Raw genomic sequence first — 19,500 nt, forward strand, 5'->3', positions numbered from 1 at the left:
ATGATCAGGGATCAACCAAAAAAAAAAAAAGTATAGTACTCTGTAATAAATCTTAAATTAGATCTATTTACTTAACTATACCTGCCCCAATTTGTCACTATTATTTTGAGCACTATTGGTAAACCCATCTAATTCCCTCTTACATTGGCCTCTTTTGGTCTATGAAGAACATTTAATAAAGAAAAATAAAAGATAGTTTTGTCTCATTTTAATTTGTCTATAATTAAAAAGTCTAACCATTAAGAATAATGAAAGTACTTTTTATATTATGTATTAGAAAATTCCTTGTATAAATCTCTTATTAAATTTGACCTCTCAAATTACATTATTCACAATGATTAATTATCACAGGTAAATAATAAAGGGGAATAACTGCTAGAATATAAATTAACAGAGCCTTGCCCAGCATCAGTACACTTGGAATAGTGGTCTACTTGACCCCTGACTCCATGGCAACCAATTGCAAAATTTAGGAGGAGGCACCCTTGCTCACCATAATTATGCAGTTAGTTTATCTGCTAAATATTCAGGAGCAGAAGAAACGAATTTCAAAGAATTTATGCATTGTCACCAGATAATTAACAGAGCCCCTCGCCTCTCAATACCAAATCTTCTGACCCAGGGGTCACAAAATTCACAATTTTAAAAGAGTCACCTTCCTCATTATAACCATATACTTAATTTTTTCTACTAAGTATCCAGGAGAAGAGAAGAAGATATTCAGAGAATTTTTTTTTACATTTTTTTGTATAAAGAAATAGAGTCCGAAGACTAAAACCAATGACCAGAGGCCAAGAAATTAAAAAAATGGAAGAGGTACCCTTGCTCATTATAAAACTCTATTCCAAAGAATGAAACTAGGAACACTAGGCTTATATCATCTGTGGATACTGCATTAAACAGCTTTTACAATAGGCATGTATTGTGAATGGGGATACCATCTGAACATCATTTATCATATTTTAAAAAAAAATAACCAAAAAATTCATCCATGTTTTGACATATAATTGTGTCATCAAGATTTTTACTTAAAAATTCTTTTTTATTTCCTTCAGATGAGTCTATCTTCTACGCGATAATTTATTTCGAGATATTTCGTCGAAGTTATATTACAATTTAATCATTTTAATCTATTTTGTTCGTGTCTAATCTTGAAAACAAACAATGTAGGTTGATATCAAATGTCAATCTATTACTTGAAAATTATTTGACATATGAATATAAAAATGTATTTTCTTTTATTAATGTATCAATCCATACAATTTTAAGGTAGGATGTAAGGATATGAATTTTATTTCATTTATTTTTTTAATTTCAAGATGTTGACATCTTTTTGGAGAGAAGTGAGTCAATGTGTAGGAAAATATGAATTTGTCATAGATCAGTACATTGTAGAGCAATATTCCTTTTTAATGATCAGTACACTGTAGACAATTTATATCATAAGTATTTTTTTCATGGATGGAGTTTTATATATTCCTGGTTTTTTTAATTCTCACGACACAAGGAGACACACACACCGGAAGTTGTAAGGACATGTTACAGGGCTACCTTACAGGACAACTCTCGTCTGCTCTAGGAACATATCAGGTAGAAACTTTAAGGCGGGAATTCAAAAGCTTCACTGATGTCATTGAGAAATCAATGAAAAACCTCAAAGAGCAGGTGAATGCTAGCATGCAGGAAGATGGTATGAGAAAAAACATATCTAATATGTGATTTTTTGTAATTCTTAACAATAAAATATAATTATTTATTGTAACTTCGAAAAATGAAATGTTTTTGATAGGGATAGGAAGCAGTAGCATTGTACACACAAGATGGGGAAAGAAGGCTTGTCCATCAAACGCAGATTTAGTTTATTCTGGTAATTTATTTCTACATTAAAAAAAGTGTATTAAATAGTATTTTTATTTTATCCATTTGACGTAAGGTTTTAAGGTAATATTTTCTTCAGAGCTTGAGTGTTGTTGACATGGAAGGTTATGTCCTATGTACATGTTTGCCACAGATAGCTAACATTGCAAATTGTCTGAAATAAGTTATTGTTAATTTCCATATCTAAACAACAAACTAAATTATGTAGGATTCGTTGGAGGATCGTATCATTCTCATAAAGAGGAGCTGTAGATCCTCTTTGCTTACCAAAGGATCCAGAATGGGGGGTCTACAAAGATGGAAATGATGACGAAAGGGCTTTCGTATACGGAGCAGAATATGAAACGAATACATTCACGGGTTACTTTAATTCTTTACATGATAATGATGTACCGTGTGCAGTTTGCCTTCTTCAAAATAGATCCGTTGTCAAAATATTTCCTGGTGAGTACATGTGCTTTTGTTGTTCATTCAAATATATATAATTTGAATCTCAGATATAAAAAAAAATCTTATTGTACTTAAAATGTAATATTCTGTTTAGCAAGAAAAACCTGTTATAAAGGCTGGAACCTCGAGTACCAGGGTTACTTAATGGCTGGAAAATATATTCATGCAGCTGGAACAAAATACACGTGTGTAGACAAAAGTCCAGATACCTTGCATGGCGGCCATGCTGGTAAAGATGGCTTCCTATTTTATTTTGTAGAAGGTCGTTGTGGTTCATTGGAATGTCCACCATATATTCAAGGAAGAGAACTAGTTTGTGCTGTCTGTTCGAAAAAGTGAAGAATAAACTCTTTTCAATGGAAATTGTTATTTCCTTTTACTTGTAATTATATCACTTGACACTCATTTATTGAGTTAAGTATCAGGGAATTAGTGAACTTTATATTTGTATGTCTTTGCAGAAAGAATTCAATTAATATTCCTTTATTATGCAGTATATATTGCGCTGTGTTCAATATACGACAATTTTATATAAAAGGGTTTCTCTTTAAGCGTAAATCTTTACGTTCACTTGTAAATTACTGTAATTTTACACACTATAATGACACCATTACTATTGTTGCGAATTTCTCCGATTATTATGTACAATTTTTTTAATAGATAATAATATTATAAAAACTGGTTTTAAAACTTTACTTTGGTCCGATTTATAGAAAAAAACATCTAACTCAAAACATTATCTTTTGGTCCAGCAAGTTTCCTTTTAACTAATTTGGGTATGCTGAGTATGCTAACCTTCATCAAAATTGTGTTAGAGAAGTCAAAATGGCGATTCAAAATGGCGGATGTTTAAGTTTTCTTCTTATCTCTTAATGTCGGTCAATTAGGAAAAAGAATATGTGGATATCTTACTGAGAGTGTAACTATAATATCGGCAATAGAACAAAATCACTTTAATTCATAGAATCTAGCCGTTTAAACATTTACCTTAAATTTTCTTTGATTTTTTTCCAACTTTTTTAACGTTCTCCTTTTTCAGAGTTTTACATTTGCAAACATTCGTACACTGCAGATTTGTATGCTTTCCTCCACATCTCACTATTTTACAACTGATGGTGCATCTGCAACTTATAAAATTTAGGTAAAATCTCTGCAATATGGCCCAGCCATAAGTTTGCAGGAAACAACTACGTACATTCATCCTATCTCATCAGAGTGACTTAGGTACGTGGGCCTACCACTATTTGTCTTTATACTACTGCTTGGCATTGTCCTCGCTTTTTATGCATATGAAAGGAATTGGAGGCATTATTCCTAAATATTTTTCGAAGCATGCTAGTGGACACCGTGTCTTTGTTACACAACTTAAAGACTCAAGCTTTTTAAAGCTCATGGTTGTGTCTGTGCACCTTCATGGAAGATTTCATTTATATGTACTACATCAAGTCAAGTGAAGTGTATTAAATAAATGTTTCCGAAGCTGTGGAAAAGACAATTTATCGCCAAAACAATATAAACAGGAATACCTGCAGGCTCTAGAAAGGTTCCAGCCGCCATCTACAGCGCAGCACAGTTAAGGCTGCAGTAAGGAGGCGGGGCCTTATTTATACGGGAAATGCTTACTATGACATCACACAAAAAATATAAGTTCTTCAAATTCCCACAAAATGAAATGATTTGCTATTTTAAACTGTTGAATAGCTTTAAACTACATCAATTCTAATTAGTGCATGCATTATTGTCGTTGATTTAATCACACACAGTAATATATAAACAATTCACTGATCGCAATGCACTTGTCAATGTGACGTCATATTGTAAAATTTGACGCAGTTTTTATGCAGTGAGAGGCGGATCAAGTTATATTTATACAATGAAAAATGTATTTTGTAATTAAATAAAATATAAATTGTAGATATATAAGAGGCCATTAACTTGGATGCGTTGTCTGTTTTATGATTTTATTCATATACTTCCCGTACATTCCCTAGACAAGCGATACTGCCGTATATTTGTATGCAGATTCATTGAAGTGTAATAGAAAGGTCGTAATAAATCGATATATTGCAAGGGCATACCGTTAATGAATTATGACAAGCTTTTACACATAAACTCAAGAAGTATGAAGATATTTGAAAAGTGCTGCGAACCTGTTGAAATCTTGCAAATGAGTTAATTATATCTATATTTAATGTACTTGACCAGCAAAATATTCAACATACGGTCTAACAAATGTAATTTTAGCAATTAGATAGTAGAATCTATAGAGGTTCGCAGCACTTTTCACAAACTACAAAGAGTGTTGAAAATAATCAAATGTTAAACTTAGATTTTTAACTTCGTTATGCCCTTGCAATATTAGAATTTATAGATGACCTCAATACTTCAGGTATATTTGCTAAAATCACGTGACTGCCACATCACGTGACAAGTCTAAACAAGAAATCTAATCGTCCTCAGCTAAAGTTTTCATCCAATTTCAATTTGTCCGATAATAGTAAAGTCCTAAAAAGAAATTCCGATCCTTGTAAACAATGTATTTTCTATCTAAAAAATTTGCCGATATTTCCATTTGGCACCTTAACTGTACTGCGAGGTGTTTATTTCTGGAAAGAATGAGCAAATAGATATCGATATACGATATGCTTGTATGGCAACAGCTAGATTTTCAAGCGGATACTTAAGAAAAAATATTCTGCTTGAATAATAGAATCTGCTTCTTCACTTGTCCCCTTTAATACACTACCTTCCATAAATAAGTATCCACCAACCAAAAACAGTTTTTATTGATTTATTTTTCTACACCAGGCTCATATTTGAAGTAAATTTAAGTAATTTTCATATATTTTAATATTATATGAATAAAATATGATTAAATATCAATAAAAACGTAAGATTTTTTCACTTTTTAAAAATAAATTTACTTAAAGGAATTTCATTGCATAAATAACATATCAATTTATCATTTCAAATTAGGAATATCAGTACTTTGTGTATCCCCCTCTAGCGCGTATGACAGCCTTTATTCGATTGGGCATGCTTCGAATAAGTTGCTGACATCTTCTTACTGGAATACGACTCCATTCAATACCTAGGGCTTGTTCCAAATCCCTGAGATTATGGCATCTTTGGCCTCTCAACAAATTTTCTACTGGGTTGAGGTCTGGGCTTTGTGGTGGTCATTCAAGGCAACGCATGTTTTGCTCAGCTTTCCATTTCTTTACTGCATTTGCCCTGTGACATGGAGCGCCGTCATCTTGGAAAAAAATAATTATCACCATATCCAAGAAGATGTGCAGAAGGGATTGCCGAGTTACTGAGGATGTCCAAATATCCATCTTTGTTGAGGTTACCTCTGAGAGGAGTTAAGAATCCAGTTTCCCTGTAGGACATGGCTTCTTAGACAGTAACACCACCCCCCACCAAACTTTACTGTTGGTAAAATACAGTTGTTTCTGTATGCCTCATGAGACCTCCTTCTGACGAACACACGGCCATCATTTTGAAAAAGGGTAAATCTTGATTCATCAGTCCAAAGTACTGCTGACCAGTCAACCCAAGTCAAATTCACATGAGCCAGTGCAAATTGCAACCTATTCCTGCGATGAACAGCTGTGAGAAGAAGTTTTTTTAAAGCCACATGCGCTAAAAGACCAGCTTCCTTCAGTCTCCGTCATACTGTGGTGTTGGACGCCTTGACTCCATTCTGCAACCACTCAGTCCTTAGCTGTGGAACAGTTTCTCTTCTGTTCTGCAGAGATTGTCTCACAAGGATTCTGTCTTCTCAGACTGTTTATACCCGGGGTCGCCCTGGTCGTGCAGCATCTGCATTGGATCCAGTTGTTTGTCGTCTCTCGATTGTTTTCCGAATCGTCTTTCTGTGAAAGGAAAGGAAATTAACTAAGTTTATTTTTATCTTTTAAGCAATATGTTGAAGAAAAAAATTCAAATTCAAACAAAACTGATCACTTACCTTGTAGTTCCAAGTCTTCTGGCAATCTCCGATATCGTGTTTCCTTGTTCATGCAGCAGGTTGCAGAGAATCCTTTCTTCTAACGTTAGCCGCCCCATCTCAATTTTTATTTTTTTGTACCAATCATATGTAATTTTTCATGTCTTAAAATGTTGCTGGTTATAAAAATTCTTTATTTTTATGTTTATTTTTCTTTTAAATACTCAAAATAGGCAAGTAAAATATCCTGGCAGATACTAGGAATTTGTCAGCATGTTGTTGGAGACTTACACGGGGCTTTACAGTCTTATCAGGAGTCTCTTACACAGGAACCACACAACAAAATAAAAGAAGCTACAGTTTTTAGAATAGGATGTGTTAAACAACAATTACGGAGAAATGTAAACATGTAAATATATGTTTCACAATGTTTCCATGGTAATTCAAACAATTATAGACCAGGAGGGGCACTTATTTGGCATCTGTAATGGGCACAGGATGAAACTCTATTGCCTTGTTAATTTTACCTGCAAAGTAACAACTGTATTACTCTTTTTAATTTCAAAATCTTAATAAAGTTGTAAGTTAACTTGATGTCATAATACGCCTTTAAATTAAAGTAGACTGGATATCTTTATATGTGCTTATATTTTGAGAACAAATTTTAGGTATACGTCTTTGAAAAGCTAGAAACTTGTAAAGCAATATATACTATATCTACATCCAGTGAATTTTTTCATTTTTTCATGAAAACCACTTCCTTTAATAATTCCGTTAATGCTGAACTAATTAGAACCCGTTTTTTATGAACGATTTCTTAAGCAATGGGCTCTTCCAACAATGTACCATGACTTAAGAGATCAATAATACAGCATGTTACGTGCTTAAATTTAACCTACTTTGTATGATTAATTGTACAGACATAAATATTAAAAAAAGAATGTCTTTCTTTGTTTTAATGTGAGATTAAACTACTGAGGGAGAATTTTTTTCTTTTGCAAAAATGGATATGTGTGGCATGACGGAAATATTCGGGCTCCCTTTTTCTTTTGAACAGCTATGGAATTGTTGCCTCATCTTGAAGTCTATTGAAAACCTTTCAACTTATCCCTCTCACCATGCCAATCCTTAACACTTCAGTATAGTACAGCTGAATCTTTTGTTTGTCTAGCCTTCACATTAGCTCATGTTGCACACATAAAAAATATCTACAGATTAGATAGAATGTTTTGTAATATGCTGAAATTAGCAGGAAGATTAGGCTCTGTGTCTTATTTACTTGATCTAGCATTATACTATTACAGAACGGGGCGATATGATAAAACAATACATGTCACAAATCTCACTAAACGAAGACTGTGGCAGGCCTCAAATATGTACATAACTGTTGATAGGCAGAGGTACAATGAAACTGTAGGTAATCTCTGTTTGTCTAGCAGGATGAAAATCGCCTGTGTAAGCCATGTACGTTTATTTGATATTCCATGTATTGAGGAAGTATGTTTGGAACAAAATGTGAGTCAACAAAATGGAGTTCCAATTTTATATTTATCACCGTTTCTTATGGTAGAAATGTTATTATTGTTATCTCACTATAGACTAAGTTATAGATCGCAGTATTTAGAGTCACTGACAGATCTACATTCACTGCTGCTTGATGATAATGGGACATATGTTTCCTTAGATTCCAGAAACATATCCTGGCAGATACTAGAAATCTGTCAGCAAGTTGTTGGAGACTTACACGGGGCTTTACAGTCTTATCAGGAGTCACTCAGACAGGAACAATATTACAATATACAAGAAGCTACACACATTAGAATAGGATTTGTTAAACAACAATTACGAAGAAATATGCAAACATAGCCATATAAATTTTATAATGCATTTAACATTGTGCTCTGAAGATTTCAACAGTGAAAAGTATGAATACTTAATGGTCTGTTGTTAAAAATTCGAAATGAATCTACAAGACGAAAAACGTTAAACAACAATTACACAGAATAATATAGGCAGAGTCATAACTTAAATGTTAGATAAAGATATTAAAATTTGTGTAGACCAGGAAGTGGCTCTGAATTGACAATTTCTTTGCAAGGGAGACGTGCTGATGTGTGGAGACAATATTGATAAAAGATATTTTACCGGTCCGTCCATAAAACATTTACTTTCAGTCTCGCACTTTATGTAGGATTGAGAATTATTGTGCCGCTGATGAACGTTAAAATACTTTGGGAAAAAAATCGTATTTTAATTTTTTTTTCATGGAGTTCAATAAAATCCAACGCAGAACATGATGTTAGTATATCTTTTATGTATTTATACTTCATCATGTTACGATTATCGTTTCAATTACATACTTAGCAATATATACAGATATTTTGCATAAGTGATATGCCTGATGTTACAAAAGCTTCCAGGGCTGATACGGATCCAGCAGGGCTGATATGGATCATCTGTAGGGCTGATATGGATTTACAGGACTGATACATAGAGAATATTACATACTAAAATCCATATCATAGGTCATATCAGCCCGAGGACCGAAGGCCCGAGGGCTGATATGGGGCCAGAGGGCTGATATGACATATGATGGATTTCAGTAAGAATTATTCTATTTATCATATATTTAAAATACTTAATATGCGAGTTCACATAAAATCATTGAAGAATGTTTCGTGCATGTTTATGACCTTTTTCTTTAAAATCTAATAAAGCAAATTTTAGGTCTTTGAAAACAAATTAAGTCCACAGACGTTAGTAAAGAATAATTTTAAATGTATATTTAAGTTAATTAACTTTTAAAACTTTAAACAAACGTTACTTCCGGTTTTATATGGATTTTTGCCCGCCGGTCCGATACGTGATATGGATTTTCGGACCGGTCCTTGATATGGGGTATTGTGACGTCACCCGTATCGCACAGTGCAGAATCGATGTATTTACTACTAAGTACATGTATATGATAAAGACTTATATCAAACCCTTTGAAGATAAAATAGTAATTGTAAAAATACAACTACTTTTGGGGGTCAGATTTTTCTTAATTTTAAATTAATATTATTTGGTATACTAAAGCTAGTCAATGATTATTTATTTAATTGTATTTGCTGAAGTAGATGTGTGCTGAATTTTATAACTAAGTTTGTAATAAACACAAAAATATCTTTTTCCTTATAACATCTTGTACCAGCCGACGAACAACTTAGACCCTATGGCTGATATTGATGTCTCGGGCTGATACAGGATGTGATATGAATAAGGGTATGTATTATTCTCTATATACAAGATACTGATAGTATCATTAAATCCGCTATATTTATCTTTTTGTGTTATGTGTGACGTCACTTGTGATCTTCGTTGAAGGATGTGGTGTCGCATAAAGGAGGAAGAACAAGAGAGAGAGAGAGAGAGAGAGAGAGAGAGAGAGAGAGAGAGAGAGCTCCAGGGGCTCGTTTTACAAAAAGTCGTAAATCGTAAGTCCTAAGTCTTAAATTTTCCGATCGTACGACATATCGTAGGACCGTTTTACGAAACGTGTCGTAATCGCATGTCGTAACTCCTAAATCGTAACTTTCCTCGCAAGTCATAACGGAACTCTCTAGCGTGTAAAGGTATGAAAATACCTTGGATACCGCGCGAACCAAGACGCGATGACGCGCAGACGATTTATTTCCCAAATGGCTAGAAAAGAAAATTGGCGACAAGAAGAGATCTCTGCCCTTGTTGATTGCGTGGCAGATCGCATTGATATAATAAAAGGAAAATTTTCCCCATTTCTGACGACAGACAAAAAGGCTAAAGCCTGGGATGAAGTGTTGGAGAGGTATATGTTATATTATTTGGAATTGATGTTAAAGAGATACTATAGTTGATCTCATGCCCAAATAGATCAAAAGAACTTTGTATTGTTCTATCAGAAATTAAAAGAAAAAAAATTGCCCCCCTCCCCATGTAATTATTTATATATATATATATATATATATTAAAAATAAATCCTTCTTTTTAACGTTATATGTTATAAGTGTAATGTCATGGTAGTCTTTACCAAAATTGAACTTGATAATTGTACGAATAGACATATTGAAATTTGTTATGATTTGAAATATTTTATTTATATCATTTTTAAAAAATATTCTTGAATATTTTAATTTGGGGAGGGGGGGGGGGCTTAAGAAAAGATATACATATTTGCATTAAATAACATCATACTGACCTATGAATATTTCCTCGAGATATTAAACATGACAGTAAATAAAATTCACTCTGTAAGTGTTTCAATAATGATTTTTTTAAAAGATACTTTTTGGTTTTCGGCTGTATAGCCGTCGGCATTATTTTGGAATTTATAATATTACGATAAATATATCGACCAATAGAATCGGGGAATCTCCCTTCACACAAAATGGTGGTTTGCATCAAATTGGGATCGGGTCGCGCTTTTGAAGATAAGAATACGATATATTTATAGAAGTCTTGTAAAACTGAAATTGGTCTGAAATGCGTGCAATTTTTTGCATCTATGATATAGCGATTTATGATGCCCCCGAAGATTTAGATCTTTTTTGGATCGCTGGATGAATTATCGAATCATGCAAATAGACACCTGACAGGTCTGGTACAATCACTAGATTTAGCTACGTAGCTTGAATTACCTACATAGCTTTATTTACCTACCTGAAGTAGCTTTATTTAGCTACTAATTCAAACTTATTTCTTAAAATTAGCATTTTTCCCAGAAAGTGCAGAAAATTGCACTTAGATGCAGTGATATTTAAATTTTCAACTTTGAACTCATTTGAAAACAATTCATGAAAAATCACTCTTGGAGATGTGTCTTTTTCTGCGCAATTGCAATCAAAGTTCTAAAAGTTTTGGGGCTATATACAACAGTTAATTTGTGATCTAACAGTTACTTCTTGAGTGACATAAAGAAAACCAGTTTTGGTTAACATTAACACAATGTGAAGTAATCATACTTATCCACGCCTCATCGCACACAAGGTTGTGCAGTTACTCAAACAATGGAAATACATTATCTTCCTTAAAAGTGTTCAAACGCAGCAATGTTAAAACTATCCCTGCTTTAGATTGCTTTTTAAATAATACCTAGAATAAATATTAGTAGACAGTTACTTGCGACTTTTTGTCTTTAAAAATAAAAAGCAAAATTGGGAAAAGTTGCCTTGAAATAGCTAAATAAAGCTACCCGAGGTAAGTAAATAAAGCTATGGTAGGTAATTTTAGCTACGTAGGTAAATGTACTGATTGTACTGGACCTGGCTGATAGAGGCAAGTGTTTAGCGTGGTATCATTGATCATATTTAAAGCGTGCTCTTTGTTACTCTCTTTCAGTGTAAATGCCTGCAGCTTTACGCAGCGAGATGTGAAAAGCATTAAAAAGAAGTGGATAGACATTCAAAGCAAAACCAGAAAAAGAGAGGCAGAGAGGAGAAGAGACCAGAAGAAAACTGGGGGAGGTCCACCACCAGCAGACTTAAAACCATGGGAAGATAAGGTATAAATTGTAATGGGGACATACCCCCCTGACAACCAGCTGAATCATCTGTATCCATACAATCCTCTCATTTCCAGTTCTCGGGTTCATGGAAAATTCCAGATTTAATAGATGTACCAAACAATAATTCTATCTTACCACATGTAAACAAACAACAAGGCTGCTAGGCCTATGTATCAGTTTTTATTTCCCCTCACTTCCGGTACTTCCGTTACTACGGTTGTATTATTGAGCCGCAAATTTGAACTAATAAAAAGCAACAAAATTTTACACCCATAGTTAATTAATGATTTTAAAATTAAATTATAAGGAATGACTCTAATTCTTGGCCAAATTATTCAAGTATAACCTGGTTTGGGTCAGTTTACGCTGTTTTATAATCCGCTTTGCGGATTAAAAAGCGTAAACTGACCCAAACCAGGTTATACTTGAATAATTTGGCCAAGAATTAGAGTCATTCCTAAAATAATTTTTGCCAATCAAATTAGTAAACTGTTTAACTTTAGATGAAATTCAGATAATAAATCAAAAAGTTCCTCTCTTTAGTGAATTTGCTACATTAAATTAGAAACTGCTTTATATTTTTGATTTGAATTTAGTGTACAATTTTTACATATTCTTTCTGTTCTAGATATAACATGTAAGTATTGTTTGAATTAACAAAGGTGTACATGAAACCTGTCACTGCTCATTAGCCTTTTTGTAGATAATTTCTGTCCTGGATGATAGCATGGTGGTTGGGATAGAAGGTGGTTTTGACACTAGTGAATGTGGAAATAATGAATTTCCTAGAGCCACATCTCATGGTAAACTGTGGTTTCATGATTTTCTTTAAAATGAATTGAACAAACAAATGCATTAATACACATTACTTAAAGCTGAACACCATTTGTAAAAGGAACTTGTCTGCCATATTCAATTGTTAACTTGCTATATCTGAGGGCCCCCATTTTACATTTTAAAACACATTTTAATTTGAAAATTTATAAAGGAATAATATACCTTTATGTCATTAAGAGTTATCTCTCTTATCAGAGTATCTATGAACCTTAACTTAATAATAAAAAATTATTTGTTCAAATTCTGATAATGCTTTGGGTTTATACTGGAACTTTTCCCAAAGCATTTCAAACTAGCTCCTTTACATTGTACAAATTATAAATGGATTTGTCACATCAATGATTAAGAGTTGATAAGCTTGATATGATGTCTAAAATGTTTGTAGATGTCTCCAACTACATATCTGCACATGCCTCCAAAACCAAGGAACTAGTTCCAGAGACTATTCCTCCCTCATTTGCTGGAGGTAAGCCAACTAAAGATTTTAGATACTGTTATTATACCTCTATTGTTATTATTCTGTATAAAATTAATACCATAAAACTGTCTATTTCCCTGAGAAGATACAATTTCCCTCATCTGAGGACTACTCCCTGAAAAATCGGAGCTACTCCCTGGGACTACTCCCTCATGAATATTTATTAATTATTTTAACCAATTAAAATGAACAGTGGGCAGAGCGTTCAAGGAATCTCGAGTCTGTGACATAATGTTGTTAGCAATGTAACTATGACGTCAAAACTTTTCGACATGCGATGTCATGTATTTGTGATTATTTAAATGCCTCTTTGTTGTTTTAAAAATGTTTGAGTCTCTAGTTTAATAAATCTCCCATGATTGTTTCGGTATGATAAAACAGTTATGGAATGGGTACTCGGGAAATAGCAAATTTATGGTTCACCTCGGCAGGAAACTATTTCCTTCGGCGGCTTCGCCGCCTCGAGAAATAGTTTCCTCCCTTGGGGAACCATAAATTTGCTTTTTCCCGAGTACCCATTCCATAACTGTATATTATTCCATTCTGTGTGTGTATCATAACTATTCACATGTAATTTAACCAACTGCTCAGGCTGTGATCAAAACAGCACTGTGATATTCAATAGGTAACAAACATGAAAAACAAACAATATATATAAAAGTTTAAAAATATTTCTTTGATGGTTTATTGATTGAAGAAGAGCATATCTGTCCATCTGCAAATGAAACTAGTCCCTGGAATAGGTATCAAAATGACCTTGTAAAATGGTGTAGTCCTGAAAAAAACAGAATAATATTTATCATATTGATATGTGAAATATTCAATCAGTACAAAAATTATAAATTTAAACCATTTATTTCTTAAAGATACTAGTATGCCTCCTGACTGCTCCACAAAGTCAAGAAAAAGGAAGATCACTATGGAGACAGCAGGTACATACATATACATCAGGTGACACATTTTTAGCTCTTCTGAGCCAAAGGCTGAAAAAGCTAATGCTATGGCCATTTTGTGTGGTGTGTGTAAACCTTTTAGATTTTGAACCATATCTCAAGAACCCTTTGGCCAATTTCTATCAAATTTGTCACAGAGAATCCTTAGCCCAAGGGCTCTCGTTATACCAAAACTAGGGATATGACCTTTAATCAAGGGGAGATAATTAGAAAAATAAAAACAAAGTACTGGTTTGCTAAAAATCTTCTTCTCAAGAACTGCTGGGCAGATTATCACCAAACTTACACAAAAGGATGAGGATATGTTGTAGATTAAAAATTGTTCAAATAATAAAAGACTTGAAATCACCGAACTTTGTCAGTAGAGGCATTTTGGGGTCTCAGAGTATGTTTTCCAAAAAGTAGGTCACTGTGACCTACTCTTGAAATCTCATGGCTATATCTGAATATTTAAGATGATAAGTGGCTTTGAATCATCACACTTTGTCAGTTGATTCATCTTGTGTTCTCAGAGTCTTTTAACCAAAATATAGGTCATGATGATCTACTTTTGGAAATTTACGGCTTTATCTAAATATATAGGATACTTAGAAGTTCAAATAGAAGGTTGTATAATTTATCTGAAGAGCGAGTCAAGGCCCTTTGGCCTCTTGTTCCGTCAATCCATAAGTAGATCAATTAATTATTTGGGAATTTAAAATGTAACTGTTCATTTTTAAGTTTGAAATTGAATAACTTTTCTTCACAAAAGTTTGGAATTATACAACAGAAATTGAAATGCTCCAGATGTATAATGTAATATAGATTAAAGAATTAAACTATTATACAAATTAAATGGGAACATTTGTAATTTTATTTCTTAGATAACCCCAAGGCAGATAATTTGCTTAAGATTCAGAAAGAGAAACTGGAGCTGAAGAAAGAGCTACTTGAGATAGAAAAGAAGAAGTTAGATGTGCTGAAGGAGATTTGTTTTGAATTAAAAAGAAAAAAACTGTTGCTGCTCATATTCTTTTCAAACTCTTGATCCCTTAGTTGAGCTGGAACCAGTATCTTGTTCAGTGTCACCTACTATCAAAGGTCTTGTTGTTTAAGACATTTAATTAAATGAAATGGGCATAAATCCTTTGTGAAAATTTGTTTATTTATTATCATATCCTATAATTATTTTTACATTTCTTTCAATAGTTATCATGGGCCTGTTTTACAAAAGAACTTGCGACTAAGACCAAAATTTATTTCTGTGTATAACTTCCTAATTTACATTGTATTGAATATGGTTTTAATCTTTTTAAAGGGAATGTAGTAAGATAATTTTACGTCAGCAATTTTAAACAGAATCATTAATTTTGCAAATTTTTACAATGAACTAAAGTTTTTAGCTCACCTGAGCTGAAAGCTCAAGTGAGCTTTTCTGATCACCCGTTGTCCGTCGTCCGTCTGTCCGTCCATCTGTCCGTCTATAAACTTTTCACATTTTCAACTTCTTCTCAAGAACCACTGGTCCAATTTTAACCAAACTTGGTACAAAGTATCCTTGGGCAAAGGGGTGTTTAAATTGTTAAAATAAAGGGCGAAGTCCCCTTACAAGGGGAGATAATCAACAAAAGACAAAAATAGGGTGGGGTCATTAAAAAATCTTCTTCTCAAGAACCACTGGACCAAAAAAGCTGAAACTTATGTGGAAGCATCCCGGGGTAGTGTAGATTTTAAATTGTTCAAATCATGACCCCCGGGGGAAGGGCGGGGCCACAAAAGGTATTACAAGAGGGAGAAATCTGGTAAAAAAGAGCATGGCCAAAGTTACTCAGGTGAGCGATGTGGCCCATGGGCCTCTAGTTGGTAGTTTTTTTGTAAAATGGGCCTGATATGTTTAACAGACAAAATAAAATGGCATGATTACAATTATATTTGAAACCTTTATAAACCTTGACTTGCAAGTTCATTAAACTTACTATGTTAAAAGCATTGAACCAGCCTCTTTCTGATCTGTTGAGCAGCACCGTTTGCTTGGATATTGTTGATCTCCTCCTCACCTTGGGCCCGAATATCAAAGTCCACCTCTGGCATTGGCAGTCTGTCCTTGATGCACTTGTTGTGCAGCTTAAAGCATGCTACAACAGTCTTTATAGCCTTTTGAGTGGAAAAAGGTAATACACCTCCAGTTGGATGTAAGCATCTGAAAGAAATAAAGGATTTAATATAAGCATTATTTCTTTACAGTATTAAAGAAGATGTTTAATGACATCAGAGAAATGAATTTCAGGAACATTGTCGTTTCACTTCAACTCACCGAAATCTTGACTTGAGCACACCAAATGCCCTCTCCACCACAACACGAGTTCTGCAGTGAGTGCTGTTGTAGTTCACTTCCTTTTGATTACTAGGGATATTTATTGGTGTCATCAAATAAGACTTCAGGGGATAGCCTAGAATGCAGTTACATGTATGTAGTGATTTACTGATAAGTTCATGTGTAGAATGCTCAGTATATTTATATTGCATTTAATTTTACCCAATTCATACCTGAATCACCTAGAAGCCATCCGTTGCACCCTTGACCCAAGATGTAGTTTAAGTTTGAATTTTCAAACACAAAGCTGTCATGAACAGCACCAGGCCACTTGCAAACCAAATCTGTGAATCTTAAAGAAGATGGACCAGTAAGAAGGAGAAAATACCCATTGGTTTAATCATAATATAAAATTTCAAATTCATTTTTTTCTTTTTGAATCTTTTTCAAATGTTTTTCAGCTTGTACTATGGAAAATAATATGGGTCATTGTTCTTTTGATTTAGTTTATTGAAATCATACCTAAGGGAGGCATCAGAAACAGCCTGGACATTTAGAGCATGGAATCCTTTCCTACAGATGTAGCTTGGTTCATTTTCGGTAGGAGCCTGAATTTTGATCTAAGTGCCATCTACTGTGCCTAGCACGTTTGGGAATCTGGCCTTTGAAAAAAAATTTGTCTTTGTTCTTCGTACATCTTCATCAGATGAAGGAAATGAGATATTCTGCATGCGGTGGCAGAGGGACGTCAAAACTCTGTCCATGGAAACACATACACTCGATTTAGAAATTCCATGCAGGTCCCCACACTCTGAATAGAATATTCCCTTTGTGAGGCATCTTATTGTAGCTAGAACCTGTCAATAAAATAGCAAATTGTTGACCTCCATAACTTGTCATTCATTACTGACATTACTTAACACAAATTCTATATTATTAATTTTTTCCCCATTTTAGCGAAAGTGATGGGACATTAAATCTCATTCAGCAGTCTGTCAGTCATAAAAACTTTAACCTTGGTCATAACTTTTGAATGAGAAGAGATAGGGCTATCATACTTCGCATGTACATTACCTGTGACAAGACCTTATTTTATTCAACGCAGAAGTCACTATGTAAAAAGTATAAATGTAAAATTAATGTGGTGTATATATAGGATCTCCCATGATTTGTAGTTGGATATGATTTTTATCCAACGAGTTGTGTGTTTTTTTATCCCCGAGCCTTGGTGAGGGGATAAAAACACACAACGAGTTAGATAAAAGTCATATCCAACTACAAATCATGGGAGATTCTTTTTATCCCATGTTTAATACTTCACAAACAATGTTTTACACTGTTTTATATAGGAACTCCACTTTATTTTACTTCATCACGCTAATGCAAATACCATTGTGACGTCACAACTGCACTTAACTGTGGGATATGAAAAAAATATTCAATGAGTCATATCCACGGGATAAAGGGGTAAACATGGGATAAAAGTTATATATATAGTTACATGTATTATGATAATCTTGGATCACATGTAAATTGTTGGGTGATGCACAAAATAGATTGTTCAGTGGAATAACAAACATTAAGAAGAAAGAGTTCATGTATTTTCTAAACGAGTATTCAAAATTACAAACATCTCTGAAACATATTTTACTTGATCTACAAAAACTAATACCTATGAAAGTTTATGAAAACAAAGAAAGTTTTGTATAGTATTTCAGTACACTGATTTTAATGCACATTTTGGAGCTAAGAAATGGCTCAACATCCAGGGGTAATTCTTGTAAGGAAACTCTCTCTCTCTTTCTCTCTGTATATCTTGGTTTAACACTGCCTATAGTAAATTCATTTGATTTTAATTTTGAATTGTGAAGACTATGATTTCTCCAAGATTTTTGATTATTTCTTCTTTTAGGATATTTTAAACATCTCAACAGTCAGAGGGGTTTTTGGTTTGCTGTACTCCCCACAAAGAAGCAGACCAAACCCCACAATGCAAAGATGGAATCCACTATTATGAAATTCTCACACTTTTACCTAAACGCATGTATGTGAAGGGCAGTTTTAGGCTAAATCTGTTGTCCACTCCGTGAAGTATACATGTATTTAAAATAATTATAGAGACATAAAATTATAAGATCTTTTCTTTAAAATTTTTATATGAAGATCAGCAATCATACAATATTTTCCTCAGTTTGCTTGTTTAAAAATTGATACTTTTCTTAATTCATGTACTAACAAGGCATACTCAGGTGAGCTATGTAGAAAATGAGCCTCTTGTTTTGATAGATATTTACAGTTGTTTAAAATTTTGCGATGATGGAGTGAAAAGATAATTTTAGGCGACATTGAGGACATTAATATACTTATAGATAAGTCTGTAAGTATAAAAGAAAAAAAATATTTTCAGGTTGGTTCTTATTATAATTTTATTGGATATTATTTACAACAGAATGTATCAAATCGTGACCGTGTGTACCTTTTTTTTTAAATGTATTAAAACTGGTAACCAGTGGTAAATATTAAGAAAAGTCTCGGAGTGTAATTTGACACGCACCTGCCACTTGTAAATTGTTTGATCCGTGCCTTTGTGGCATTCACACAAAATTATGACGAAATAACCAGGAAGTGACGCACGTTCTGTGTAGTGTAATGAATGAATGGACAATAAAATGCAGACAGTAAATAAGGTACGTACTTGTATTTCTGCGGGAACAGCATGACTTCTTCTTGTTGGTCTTTCTACATCACCCCGCACTAAATCTGTGATTTCATAGAGGTATTGCCTCGGCAATCTGTACCGCTCCATTAACTCGGCATCGGACAAATAGTCCATGGGGTTGTTTCTGTCTCTAAACACCCTCAAACCTCTCTTTTTGTGCATTTTGTTAATAACATCAAGAACAAGAAAGGCAGCCATGATGAATATTTTTATTTACCATAGTAACAACGACTTACAGAACAACTTTGAGACGAAACTTAGGACTTGCGACAACCTCTTGGTGGTCGTAGACTTACGACCGAATTTCGTCGTAACTCGCAAGTCTCAAATCTTTGTAAAACGGTCGTATGTCGTAAGGTCGGTCGTACGACCAAATCTATGACTTACGACCTTTTGTAAAACGGGCCCCAGATGCGCTT

General features: G+C 33.7%; 1 protein-coding gene and 2 pseudogenes across 1 annotated transcript; 2 read left to right on the plus strand and 1 right to left on the minus strand.

Annotated features, from left to right (window-relative positions):
- The first annotated feature begins 1,461 nt into the window (after positions 1-1,461).
- LOC133189075 (short-chain collagen C4-like) lies at positions 1,462-2,667 on the plus strand (annotated as a pseudogene).
- Positions 2,668-9,933: 7,266 nt separating this feature from the next.
- LOC133188270 (nuclear apoptosis-inducing factor 1-like) lies at positions 9,934-15,096 on the plus strand. Its single transcript, XM_061323643.1, has 6 exons — positions 9,934-10,106; positions 11,636-11,798; positions 12,505-12,604; positions 13,024-13,104; positions 13,983-14,048; positions 14,933-15,096. The coding sequence occupies exons 1-6, from the start codon at positions 9,934-9,936 to the stop codon at positions 15,094-15,096; spliced, it is 747 nt and encodes a 248-aa protein (XP_061179627.1).
- Positions 15,097-16,028: 932 nt separating this feature from the next.
- On the minus strand, positions 16,029-19,279 carry LOC133188271 (putative nuclease HARBI1; annotated as a pseudogene).
- Positions 19,280-19,500: the final 221 nt, after the last annotated feature.

Source organism: Saccostrea echinata, unplaced genomic scaffold (assembly GCF_033153115.1).
Source record: "Saccostrea echinata isolate AGI-Se365-2 ecotype Australia unplaced genomic scaffold, CSIRO_AGI_Sech_v1 ptg000016l, whole genome shotgun sequence".
Lineage (NCBI taxonomy): Eukaryota > Metazoa > Mollusca > Bivalvia > Ostreida > Ostreidae > Saccostrea > Saccostrea echinata.